Here is a 12,371-nt window from a genome sequence, read left to right as displayed (position 1 = left end):
GGTTTTCCTGATCTCCCTTTGCTGTTATCAACTCTCTACCAATAAGGAAACTAAGTTAATTTTATCCTGCCATTGGCATTTTTGTTGATAGATGTCAAAAGTTATAAACACAAGGTGGCTCCACATGATGTTTTGCACACTTCTGAAAATTTTAATAAATCTACTAATTAGAGGAAACTCTTATTATACTCAAATTTTATTTTTTCTTATGGATATGGATATATTTAGGAAAGGAGATTGAAACTACATACTTTTTCCACCTATACTCTTCAGGTTTGTTTAGAAGTGGTGCCCTCTTCTACCCATAGCTAATTTGGTGTAAGTACCATGACAGTTGTCATGGTTACAAGGTGAGCTGTGTCTGTCTCCCAGGTGTCATTGGCTGTGTTTGGGAGCACAGTCCTAAAGGAAGATGAAGGCTGAGCATCCTCCTTGACTCTCTGCATCCAGTCTCTGCAAATGCATAGTAGTTGCTCCATTACCTTGCAGCAAGTTGCCAGTGCACTTCAGAAAAGAACCCAGCCGTCTTCTCATCTCAATATTGACCATGTGACTCTTCCAATATGAGATACCTAACTATAATCAAGGGATATATTTGGGTCAGTGTTGAGGCTCCAGATGCTCCCTCTCTGCTTTTTCTCCCTTCCTCTCTCCTTTGTTGAGCTCAGGAAATTACCCCAAGCCTATACTGAGTCACTGAGGACCAGACAACTAAGAACTGTGGACATTAAACTAAACTGTACTTGAGAATATCAATCAATCTCCAAAACCCAGGTGTGGCTGCAGACATGCAATACTACGATCTTTAAATCCAGAGCAATGTAGTTTGTGAATCCTGATGCCTAGAACAATCAAAAGAACATAAGATATTGTGAAATTTGCAGTAGGATAAATCTGAAGATTAGACGTAGGTGTCTACACAAGATCTGGGTGTTCCCATTATGTCAAAAGAGATCTAGTCAACTCAGTTAATGGAGCCTATGTATACAAAGCTGGGGATCTTTCTCTTGGGTATAATCTAACATGAGAGGTTCAGCCCAGTTCCCATATACAAGCATCCTGAGCCACTGGGATGCTCCAAAGTATCCCCCTTGAACTCCAGTTAACTTTCAGTAGAGCATTAGTATTGCATAGGTCCTGTATTGTGACTGATAACTCTGTGCAATGTCTCAGGTAACTCAGTGCATCTTAAATGTTCTAGATGGTGACATCTAAGCTGAGCCCAGCCCAGCCCTACCAGTTCTGTTTTAGATGGCTGGCTATTTCAAGGAGATCCAAAACATGAGAGAAGCCTCATGGCTCCCTACCCAGTGCACAAGGGAGTTGGGCATTTACAACACTCAGCTGTTAATATCCTTTAGCCAGTGCAGATTTAATGTAAAATGCATAACCACTCCAGGAACAGCGACCAAACCCAGGATCTACCTTTCTCATATAAGTGAGGCTTAATGCATCCAAACTCAGGATCATTTACCCCATGCTTTTAGTTGTTTCCCTTTAACTTCTCTAAGCAGACAGGTAAAGTAATGCACAGAGACATAAATCAGATTGTAAGATACAAATCAATACTTATTATGGAGTGCCCCTTAGATTCATCACGCCTTCTCAGAAATTACTTAGCTAAAACTGATATTTTATTGCTGATTCCAGCAAAGCCAACACATTTCAGACATCTCTTGCTCTCCCTCAAATCACTAGCACTATTTCAGAAGACTACTTGTTTTCCCACATGTTCCAAAACACTCCAATAAAAAAGTTCGGTAAAAGAATATCGTCTTTTTAGTTAAAAAATGCAAAATGTATTCTGCAAAATCGCATGAATTACAACTGAAAAAGCTCAAAAAATATAGACTTGATCTCCAAATTTTCAATATGCCTTTTTTTGCATGAGCCTCAATGTTTAATCACACATAAAACTATTCAAAATATCAGAGTTAAATTATTTCACTTTACATTGAATACATACTTCAATGTGCTTTTTTATATTTCGATTTATTAAAAAATTAATAAAATAACTGAATGGAATAATGTTTATCTGGATGAATCAGAAACCTTTGTTGAAAATTATTCACATAACTCTATCAAAACCATATTTTTTCATTGTGCTTTTCACAAAAGCTGTTGCTATTTTTTTCTTTTTTCATTTCTTGGCAACGGAGTCATGGATCTATAATTAAAAATCCACTTAGACAATTTCCAAAGGATTATTACAATCTTGTCATGTCAGGGGTTGAACAAGTCACTTTATAGATTAATTTTTCCCATCCCTAATTCTACAATGATAGTCTGAAAACATTTAGGGCCCTAAACTATGTTTTGGTTTTGCAATGAACACAGAGCATGCAAATGATATTCTCTTTTTTCTCTCTTTTTAGGAATGCAGTTGAAGAAAACAAAAAACTATATGCAATTTATGACACAAGGTAAGTTACTAAAAGCACTTAAAATGTGATTATTATATATAATAGAATGCTAAACCTTTAAAATTTTAACTTTTTTTTCCTCGAGTCACAATGTAATCCCTAAATTAAGGCAAAATGAAAAATATTATAAACCATCATATACACTTCTGTATCTACCTAATAATGATCCCCATCTATATATAGTGATTTTTCCTCTGTGTGCCATGCATATGACAAAGAAATATAGTTACACAACCAGCTTAATTTACACTTTTTTTCACAGATGGAATATGGCTCATGATCCTGATGTGTGTATTATGAGTTTAACTGTGGCTGCTTCTGATGCCAATGTTTGGGGAATGAGACTAAAGGGCTAGCTGGCACAGCTTTGGAAAAAGAGGATGCATTTAGAAAGACCAGCAGAGTGCTGTGTCTTGGCCGTGGACGGCTGTGGATGCAGCCTCTATATAAACACATCTCCTCACTCTGAAGTCTTGCCTTTCCTCTCATCCTTCTTGGACTGTTTCCTGTTAAGGGCACTCCTTAGCACAAGCAAAAAACCTACTCAACTGATAAGAGCAAGATATATATAAATAAGATTTTCACTTTTTTCTACCCATAGATTTTGATTTGTTACCCTGGATTTTCACTTCTAGAATTCTGCCAGGAACCAACATCTCTTGGTGTTTTAGCTAGTCCTAACATAGATGTATCAGTTAGGATCCTGACTTCATCTTCCTTTAAATATAAGTAATTTAAACAACCTGTGCTTGTCTTCTTCACTCCATATAATCTCCTGCAATATGAGGCTTGGATCTTGACTTGGAATTCTGGATGCTTTGGTAAAAAAATCACATAAACATTAATTACAACAAATAAGATTAGTAAAGATAATGATAAATATGATAACACAAATATAAGGGCTACATCCTTCTGGGTTTAACTAGCCTTAAAGAAAAAGAGTAGTCGCTGCATATTGTTTTGTAAAAAATAATGTGCTCCTGCCAAAGGGATTTAGACGAAACCACTCAAGTAGAAACTCTTAACAAAGAAGTCCTATGTAAAATAGCTCTTCTTCAACTGAAGTTACAGTAAAAACAAATCGTAGCTCAGTCACTTGGCTGTTTTTCTAAACATTCTCTGTTTTCATCAGGACAAAGACTTAAAGAATAGTACTTCTAATGCACCACAGGCTTCTCTAATGTATTTGTGTTATTTCAGTGCATGATCATTAATCTTTGTGATGAAAAAATGTGAGTTATAAAGAGCCTTGATTACTTCTTTCTCTGCCAAAGTGTCAATGGATTTTTATTTTGATGTGTCTGACTCATTATGTGCATAATCCAGAGGTTTTGCCGCATAAGGAACGAAATGTTGCAGGAATACTTTTAATTTCATTCAGATAATGCAAATTTTTGTTCCATTTTCTTAACTATGAAGAAAAATACCCATCTAAAAATTTAACAGCAGTTTAAAAGAATTTGGGTCAAGCCTCTTATTAAAGGCAAATTTTTCCCCATTACTCACATGGATTAATAACTTATTCTTTATGTGGCACAGCGAAACATTTAGATCTCCACTACATAAGAACTGTTGACATAACATCATTAATATTTCTGTATAATTAAATGTAAACCAGCAAATTATGCAATCAAAGCAAACAGATTCATGCAATGCTGCTTACAATCTCCCTGACAGAAATGGGGACAACCAGTATAAACTCATTGTCAGTCATAAGCTCAGCATAAACCATTGAATATTATTCAACATCAGCAAATATGGTTTCTGATAAATATCTATAGTAAATAAACATAATCTTGTTTTCCTCACAGTATGTCCAATAACCTCTGCTCATTACCTGAACAGGCAAAACACAGTGTATGAAACTGCCAAAGTGCAGAGCGTTCCCTAAGCCTTAATGCTCCCCAGGATCCTGCTGTCACTCTAAAACTCTGCTTCTGCTGAGATACTGTAGGAGAAAAAGTAGGAGAGTTGAGTTTTCTGAAGGAAATACTATGGTTCTGTTGTACAGTATTGTTGACAAAAATGATTCTCAACTTTCAACTTCAAAAAGTGCAAAAGAACTCAGTCTTGGGGGGGCGGGGGGGAAGGAAAAGTTGAAAATATTCTTGTGGATTTTTTCCCAAACAGTTTTATTAATTACACCTTCTCAGCAGGTTAAACCAGCAGGCTATTAAAATTGCTGCAAGGCAGAGTAGGTAAGCAGCAGCATGGGTCTCAGCCTAGTAAGATTAATGTCCTGTGTTCCTCAGAAGACAACACTTCAGCTATAGCAGCAATGCTTCCCACTTTTTTTTAAGTTTCAGTCTCTTTCTCTCTTTTATATCTCTGAACGCTTTGTGATTGCAGTTTGCTTCAGGGTAAGACTGGATCTTTATCAAAATCAGTTAAGTGAGAGACAAACCAGAGAGGAAAATGTGAAAGAAAACGTTTGATAAGTGATTCTGACCTCAGCTTGTAAGTGGAGTTAAGTTCATTTTGTCAGGTAAACCCTCAGTACCACTTTCCAACACGAGAGCTCAGTGATGCATTGCATGGCGTGATCAAATACTTCTTCCCTGATTCTCAAGCTAGTCTTTCTCCTACAGTCTGGTAACTGATAGTGGTAATACTGCAAATACATCAGTTGTGACCAGACCTCTCCTCTTTTCTAGCCTTCCTGTCATTGCCTGATCTTCTGTATCTCCATTAGTGTTGAGAATTACAAAAAACTGGAATTTGTTCCAAAATTTTGAGTGGCTTCTCATTCCAGTCCCACTGTCTTCAACAATTTTTGTCCTTTGACAAAGGCTGAGTGTGCTCTGTTTCAGCCCCTTCTGAAATGAGATGATGGGTGTAAATCCATAGCATTTAAATGCAGACCAGGAGTTTGCTTGCAAAGTAATCATTTGATCATTCCTACTTACCGTGGTTTGGTAAGTATTTCAGAGCAGTCTCAGAGTACATAACCACAATTCCTTTCACATGAAACTAAGTTGAAAAGTGCCCCTCAGCATCACACTGAATATGCTCCAACTGCTAAGGAGCATCTACTCTAGTGGACCAGATTAGAACTTTTCTTAATAGGATGGAAAAAATATGAAACAGCAAATGTGAATGGCATGGATATCAGGTCCTCCAGCAACAGCAGTTTTCTCTACAGACCATCCTCTGCGCTTGCCAACCCAGATATAGTTGATGAATCCATGGTAATCCAGCTTACCCCAAGGACTTCTTTCACTTGTAGGCTTGGCAGCTGTATTCTTCCACATGTATTTACATTGTCCCAAGGACAATCCTTCTGCTCCTTCACACATAATGCTTGCCTTTGCAGTTTAGACATCCATTTTTGAAATGGTCTTTACAATATTGGCAATGCTAAGAAATTAAAAAAAACATACACTGTGCTCACCTTATTGAACAAAGTTTGATCAGGAGCGTAGATCTTAAATGTCCAATGGCCCAGAGACTGGAACATTCACCAAAGTAGTAGAAAAAGGTGATGCATTTTAGTCTCTGAACTACAGTGTTCAAAGTCTCATATTTTACAGGGATAATTTTACTAGGATAGGAAGACTGCACACTGAAAAAAGAGCAAGAGTGAGAATGAGCAATGATGAGGGCACCTAAAAGGAGAAAAAATTGGGTTCTATTCCTTATACCACTGAACGTTGACTTATTTTATCCAGTAATTAATTAATGAATCACTGGATTATTTATGAAATAATAGTACTTCCCAGGTAACAGTCAAACCACTAGGCCACAGAGTTATGTTCACTCCTTCCCTCTCCCCTACTTAACTATTTGCAGAAAAGTGGCACATTTTGAAAAACAAAGCTTTACCCCAAGGTCCTGCAGTCTTGGCTATTCTCAGGAGATACATCCATCTTGGATGGAAAATCTACAGGTTGTGACTGGGTACTTTGTTTAGCTTTAGTGAATAAAAGTGCCCAGACTCCCTCCTGCCATGTTTTGAAATAACATGCTTGCTTTTTGACAGGAGATGTTTGGAAGCCTAATTCCAGAAGCAAAATGAGAGTGATGAATTCTAGGGCAGGACAAGGAGTCTGTTTCAGTGTCACTTTTTTCTTATTGGCCACATTAAATATTTCCCAAAAGCCTTTGCTTCCATTATTTCCCTAAATACTCTGCACTGTACGGGCCGTTGGTGGGTCTTACCTCGAGACCACTGCCACAGAAGCTTTGTTCTGAGTCTTTCCTGCAGACAAAACCCACATTGCTACTTTCACTGCAAATACCATGTCACAGGGAGATCGAAATGATTTTTATCTTTCATGAAATTCATTGATCATTTATGATTTTAAATGTCCGTTGGTTACTGCTAAGCCTAATTGAATCCAGAGTTCCAAGGAACGAATGCTCCATAAGCCACTAAATATGTCCTTGTCCCATCAGCTGTAACCTGGATTATCTTTAAACTGTTCACAAGTAAATGGAAATGGTTTCTTGTAAGACCAAGAAGACAAATAGTTAAATGAAGTGTGATAAAATATGACAGACTCTACAGCGCTGTTGATTCATTCCTGCCTCAGATATGTTTCCAAAGTACCAGGATAGCACATTAATCACAAATAGTGTTCCCTAACTTTCTTTATTTCTGTTATGAAACCAACAATCTATTTTAAAAAAGTTACTAGTGCTTAAATGCACTTTTCAACCATGTTAATTTCTTCATAAGAAATATTTTCTTTGGTGTTAATGCTTTCTTTCAGAATTTAGGAGGAGAGAATTGAATTGGTACACTTCCCTAGATTCACTTTCTCTGAAGTCTTTGAAAGAACTGGTCTTCAATACTGACCATCCATAGCATTGAAAAACATCAGGACCCAGGGCCTTCAGATTATTAATTATTATTGTTGTTGTTATTACTAGTATTATTATCAATATTATATTATTATTTATTTATCATAGTTGTTTATTGACTTTTCATTTTTGAGCCCTTGAGTCATATATGCTTCATGCCACAATTCTCAAGCTTTCATCATAAGCCTAATGAAGTTTTTAAATGAAAGCTTAAGATTTTCACTTACTTTATAATCATAGTAATTATGGCACTAATAAAAAATCCATATGAAACCACAAGATTTGGCAATGTTCAGTTTCCCTACATTGTCCCACATTGCCTATATAGTTTAATATTGTTTTTAAACCTGAGCCTGCTCCTTCTTTTATTTGGAGCTTTATTATTAACTGCAACAGCAACAGGGTCAGGACATATGGAATGGATTGCACTTATCTTTCTTTTAAAGAATTTGTTGAGCAGAGATGGAAAGCCATCCATGCTTTCTCACCTATATATAACACCACAGTATTCCTCAAGTGTCCATCCTTTGTAGAAGCTTCTCTAAGGGAAGAGGGTTTGTAGAAGTAAAAACAGATGTCAAGAGAGAAAGTGCAAAAGAAAGACATAGCTCTTCTCCCTTGTGTAACGTTGTGCTTTGTCAGGGACCAGTGGACACAGATAGCAATGTAACCAGAATCAGGAACTGGCCAAGGATGTGTGTATAAGTTCGTAGAGCAAGGTGAAGATCTCTGGTATTGAGGAGCTGCCTCTGGAACTAAAAGAAATATAGCTAAGTTAGCAATCTTCTGTTTTCAGGCCAATCAGTCCTACTGAAAGAACTAATTAACCTGGAAGGAGGTTAAATATAGTAACAACTGTGATGTCTTTATCCCAACTAATGTTTTATACAAACTTTAGAGCACCAGAAGTTTACAGGTGACAGCTCTCACCCAAAATCTCTTTGGTACCAGTGCAGTTTCCCTTCATTACCGTCCCGTGTGACAAGCACCCTTATACATACTTTGAAGCCAGTGGAGGTCTTGCTTGGCAAAAATGTCCATCTCAGTCTGTGTTGATGGCACTCTTGCAGGCACGGCTCTAGGGTACATGCACACCGCACCCCTGGCCTTGGCGGGGATGCCTTGAGACTCTTGCATCTCAGCGCAAGGCTCCCAGGCCAGCTCCTTCTCCCGCCCCAGCGGCCTCCCCTGCACAGCGCTCCCAGGATGCATCAAGCGGCAAGTGGGCACAGTCCCCCAACATACAGCAGCAGGCCGAGGGGCAGGGAAGGGCAACGGCACGGCGCCGGGGAAGTCCCTTCTCACATGGCTCCAGGGGGTACTCCGTGAGCTGCTCTGGCCCCGCAGTCTCTCTCCTACCCCGAGGATCCCCCTCGCCCTCCCAAAGAGACGAAGCCGGCCGCAGGGAGCAGAAAGTCCCCCGCGGGGGCTGTAAGGGGGCACCCCCACCTCTCTGCGGGTGCCGCGGGGCCCGTGCCGTGGTGGGGGGAGGGCGTGCCCGAGGCGGTGCCCGGGGAGCCACCGCCCCTTGCTGCCGGCCCCGGCCCCGCCGGTCCCGCTCTCCCGGCGCCCCACCTCGGGCTCTCCGCCGGGAGGGACGGCGGCGTCCTCCCTCCCGTCCCCTCCCCTCCCGGCTGGCGGGAAGGCGGCAGGGCGGGCGGGCGGCCGAGGGGAGGCGGGCGGCCGGGCTCCGGCGGAGGGCAGCTTCCTCCGGGGCTCGGCGGCGTCCGGCCGCGGGGCGGGCGCAGCCGGGTGCGCGGGCGGCGGTGCTGGGGCAGGGGGTGGGGGATTTTTTTGGTGGGGAGAGGACGAGGTGAGGGCAGAACAGGGATTGTCGCCTCCGCCTCTTCCACAGCGGCAGCCGGGGCAGCCGGATCGCGGCGGCGGCTGCTGCTGCTGCTGCTGCGCGGAGGGAGCGCGGAGCGGAGGGATGTGGGGCTTTGGGGGAGGCAGGATCTTCGGAATCTTCTCCGCTCCTGTCCTGGTGGCCGTGGTCTGCTGCGCCCAGAGGTAGGAGCCAGCGTGCCCCGGCGGCGGTGCGGGATGCGTTTCTCCAGGGGAACAAGCTGATGCGCTCCCCGGCTGCCACCACCCGCCTCACTCCCGCCGTCGCCCTTTGCCCCCCGAACCCCGTCCTCTGCCTCTCCCACCCGACACCCCCGTCTTTCTCTCTCTACAGTGTGAACGATCCTGGCAACATGTCCTTCGTGAAAGAAACTGTGGATAAATTGTTGAAGGGCTACGACATCCGCCTGCGGCCGGATTTCGGAGGTGAGTCGCCCTGCCCGGGCTTGCCGCCCGGAGACTACCCCCCCAGCTCTGCCCAGCACTGCCGCCTCTCCCGCACGGCGGGGTCGGCTCTCGCGGCCGCGCACCTCTCGCCACCGGGTAAAGGTCTGGTTTGCCCGCAGGTCCGCCCGTCTGCGTGGGGATGAACATCGACATCGCCAGCATCGACATGGTTTCTGAAGTCAACATGGTGAGTGGCGGTGGAGCCCGGCCGGCGCCGGGGCTCTCGCCCGGCGGGTCACGGTTGCCCGTTCCCCGTCCCTCCCTTCGCACGAAGTCGCTGCTGCCGCGGCGGGCGGCGGCGGGGCTGCGCGGGGCGCCGAATGCTGCCCTCTTCCTTTGAAAACTTTTATTTCCCTGGAGATGCGCTTTCCCCCATCTCCCCCTTTTCCCCTCTCGCTGCTGGTGGCTGCCTCCGCGAGTGTGCCGGGCCGCCGGTTTCCCTCGACCCTCCTCCTCCTCCTGCCCTTCAGCCCCCTGGGCGGCCGCAGCTCGTGGGGGCTCCGGCGGCACCTGCCGCGGCCTGGCAGCCGGCGGGATGCGGACGGAGCGGGGCGGGCCGGCGGCGTTCCCGGGGCCGGTGGCTAAGGGCCGCGGCTGTCAGCATCTCCTGGCGGTCCAGGGGTAAACAACAGCCTAGCTTGTCCGTGGCTAAAGTCTGACACGTGCGAGTGCTTTAAGGATCGTTGAGCACCCAGAGCCGGCGCGGTTGTGTATGGACTTTGAAAGAATTGCAGTCTTGCCTCGGAAAGTGGTGCTGTGCGCAGCTGTCGGGTTCACTGATGAACAGGGAGGTGTTTAGTGCGTTTCTGGGTTTGGTCCTCCCGTCTGTATAGTTTGGTGATTCTGGATTAGAAGCTACAATTTCTGTTTCTTGTCCTAATGCTAAATCTGAAGTGGATTTTTCACGTTCTGAGCAAATTAGTCGTCTCTGTGTCTTAGTTTCCCCCTTGTATTCTTCCTCTTGCAAACCTGATGTAGAAAGAACAGCCTACTCTGCAATGGTGTGGTTACATTTATGGCATTAAAATTAATAATTACATGTTTGGGAGCTGATCTCTCTCGTAGTGGATATGACACTAAAGGTGCACTACACCTTCTTCAATGCACTGTTGCAGTGTTACAAGCTGGCATAGCTTGACTTTATACAAGATCCATTTATTTTCATTAATCCTGTACCTTTCACCTGCTTTGCTTGAAATTTTGAAAAACTTTTGCTCTACTTCTCATCTTTTAAAAAATGTTTTTAACAGAGGTACAATTACCTGTTTGCAGTTAAAAGTGTCACCAATGCCAGTTTTTTTACTTATTCAGGAGGAAAAGATGAGATAGTTCTTACTTATAAGAGTTTGTTTTAGGTTTTCTGCAGATTCAGGCAACTGCAGAGACAACTCGTATATTTCACAGGCTTTTCTGTGCCTGTAGGTTGCTTCTCAAGTGAAAAAAAAAATGGAAGCTGAATGAAATTACTCTCAGTGAAGAGTAATTGAAAAGTCTGACTTCAGTATCCCCACTGCCACCTTTCCCACCTTTGGCTATGCTCCAGGGTTAGGGAAGCATTACATGACGCATTAAATTAATATATAGCACTTTGTGTATGGGAAGTGCCACTTAGGCAGTAAATATCAGAGGAAGGCATACTGAGATTGGAAAGAAAATGAGAGGATGAATGCTGCTTTTTGTGCATTTTTTTCCCCAGCTGACGAAAAGGTTGTTAAGTTTAAATAACAACTTGTCCAAACCACTGTAGCAGAGACATAAGGAAAAGTAAGTAATTACACTGCTTGTTATGCTAGGCTGGGTAATTAGATCTTGACTACAAGATACAGGAGCTCCTCAAGAGGATGGGTAGCATTGCTTTCCCCCAGATAGTAGCCAGTGTACCAATTAATAAAGTTCCTAGCTGCCCCTCAAGTCAGTGCCCGCTGTTGCACGTTAGTTGCCAGAGCAGCTGTAGAGAAGTGGGTTTTCGTATGTCTTCTCATGGGGCAGTGCAAAGTCTAAGAAATACCAATATGGATCTTGCAACAAAAAGAAATAATGTGTTTCAGAAGGGAGTTGCTAAAATACTATTGTTATAAAAAAGTACTATTGTTATAAAAACTGTACTAATTCTGGAAAAATGAACAGGAAGGGCTTCTGATTGTTGAACACCTTATTACAACCAGACTTTCATCTGAACTTGTCTCATCTCCCTGTGAAAGAAGTCATCTTGGACTAAGCACAACAATATTCAAGTACAGCCTGAGTTGATCACTTTCACTTATTTTAAGTTATTTTGTATTAGTCTGTGAAGATTCTTGAGTAGATAGCAGAGAATAATGAATAAGGACGATCAGAAAGAGCTTTTCTAGATATCTCACAGACATATTCTGAGTAGTAATTTGGAAGGGAAAAAAAGTCACAGTTTGAAGACCTGAAGCATAGCTGTTGAACTTCATGCTGGTTGCCAGATAAACTTTTAATCTTTGACATATTCTTTCATTTAATTCCAAGCAGATATTGTAAGCATTGACCTTTAGCCTCATCACTATTGAAATACTTTATTGAAAGAATTTCTTTGTGTGAACTGTAGTATGGATGTGAAATCCTTTGATTTAAATCTAGACATTGGTGTAACCTTTTATAAATTAGCTTGTTAAAATTCATCTGTATTAAAAATAAAATAACCAGAGATTTAACATTCTTCAATTTTATAGACATAAATAAAATGTTATTACAGCAAGTTTTATTATGCTGCCTTCTAGGCAGTCTGTAGTGTAGCTACTACAGTGTAGCCTGTAATGTGTCAGTGATATGATGACAATTCTTTGTAAGTGGAATTACAGCTTGTATCATACTCTTTTCTGTTCTTCA

General features: G+C 42.4%; 1 protein-coding gene across 3 annotated transcripts in view; it reads left to right on the top strand.

Annotated features, from left to right (window-relative positions):
• Window positions 1-12,371, top strand: part of GABRB3 (gamma-aminobutyric acid type A receptor subunit beta3) — a 211,302-nt gene that overhangs the window by 78,972 nt on the left and 119,959 nt on the right. For 2 of the 3 annotated variants that reach the window (XM_071547731.1, XM_071547743.1), the window contains exons 2-4: window positions 2,376-2,423; window positions 9,406-9,497; window positions 9,638-9,705. In XM_071547731.1, coding sequence (XP_071403832.1) covers window positions 2,376-2,423; window positions 9,406-9,497; window positions 9,638-9,705 — 208 coding nt within the window. Of the gene's footprint in view, window positions 1-2,375; window positions 2,424-8,759; window positions 9,237-9,405; window positions 9,498-9,637; window positions 9,706-12,371 lie in introns of those variants that run through there. The other variant, XM_071547736.1, reaches the window with a different exon arrangement.

The sequence above is a fragment of the Pithys albifrons genome, chromosome 1, assembly GCF_047495875.1.
Source record: "Pithys albifrons albifrons isolate INPA30051 chromosome 1, PitAlb_v1, whole genome shotgun sequence".
Lineage (NCBI taxonomy): Eukaryota > Metazoa > Chordata > Aves > Passeriformes > Thamnophilidae > Pithys > Pithys albifrons.
This window is presented reverse-complemented; position numbering and strand designations above follow the sequence as displayed.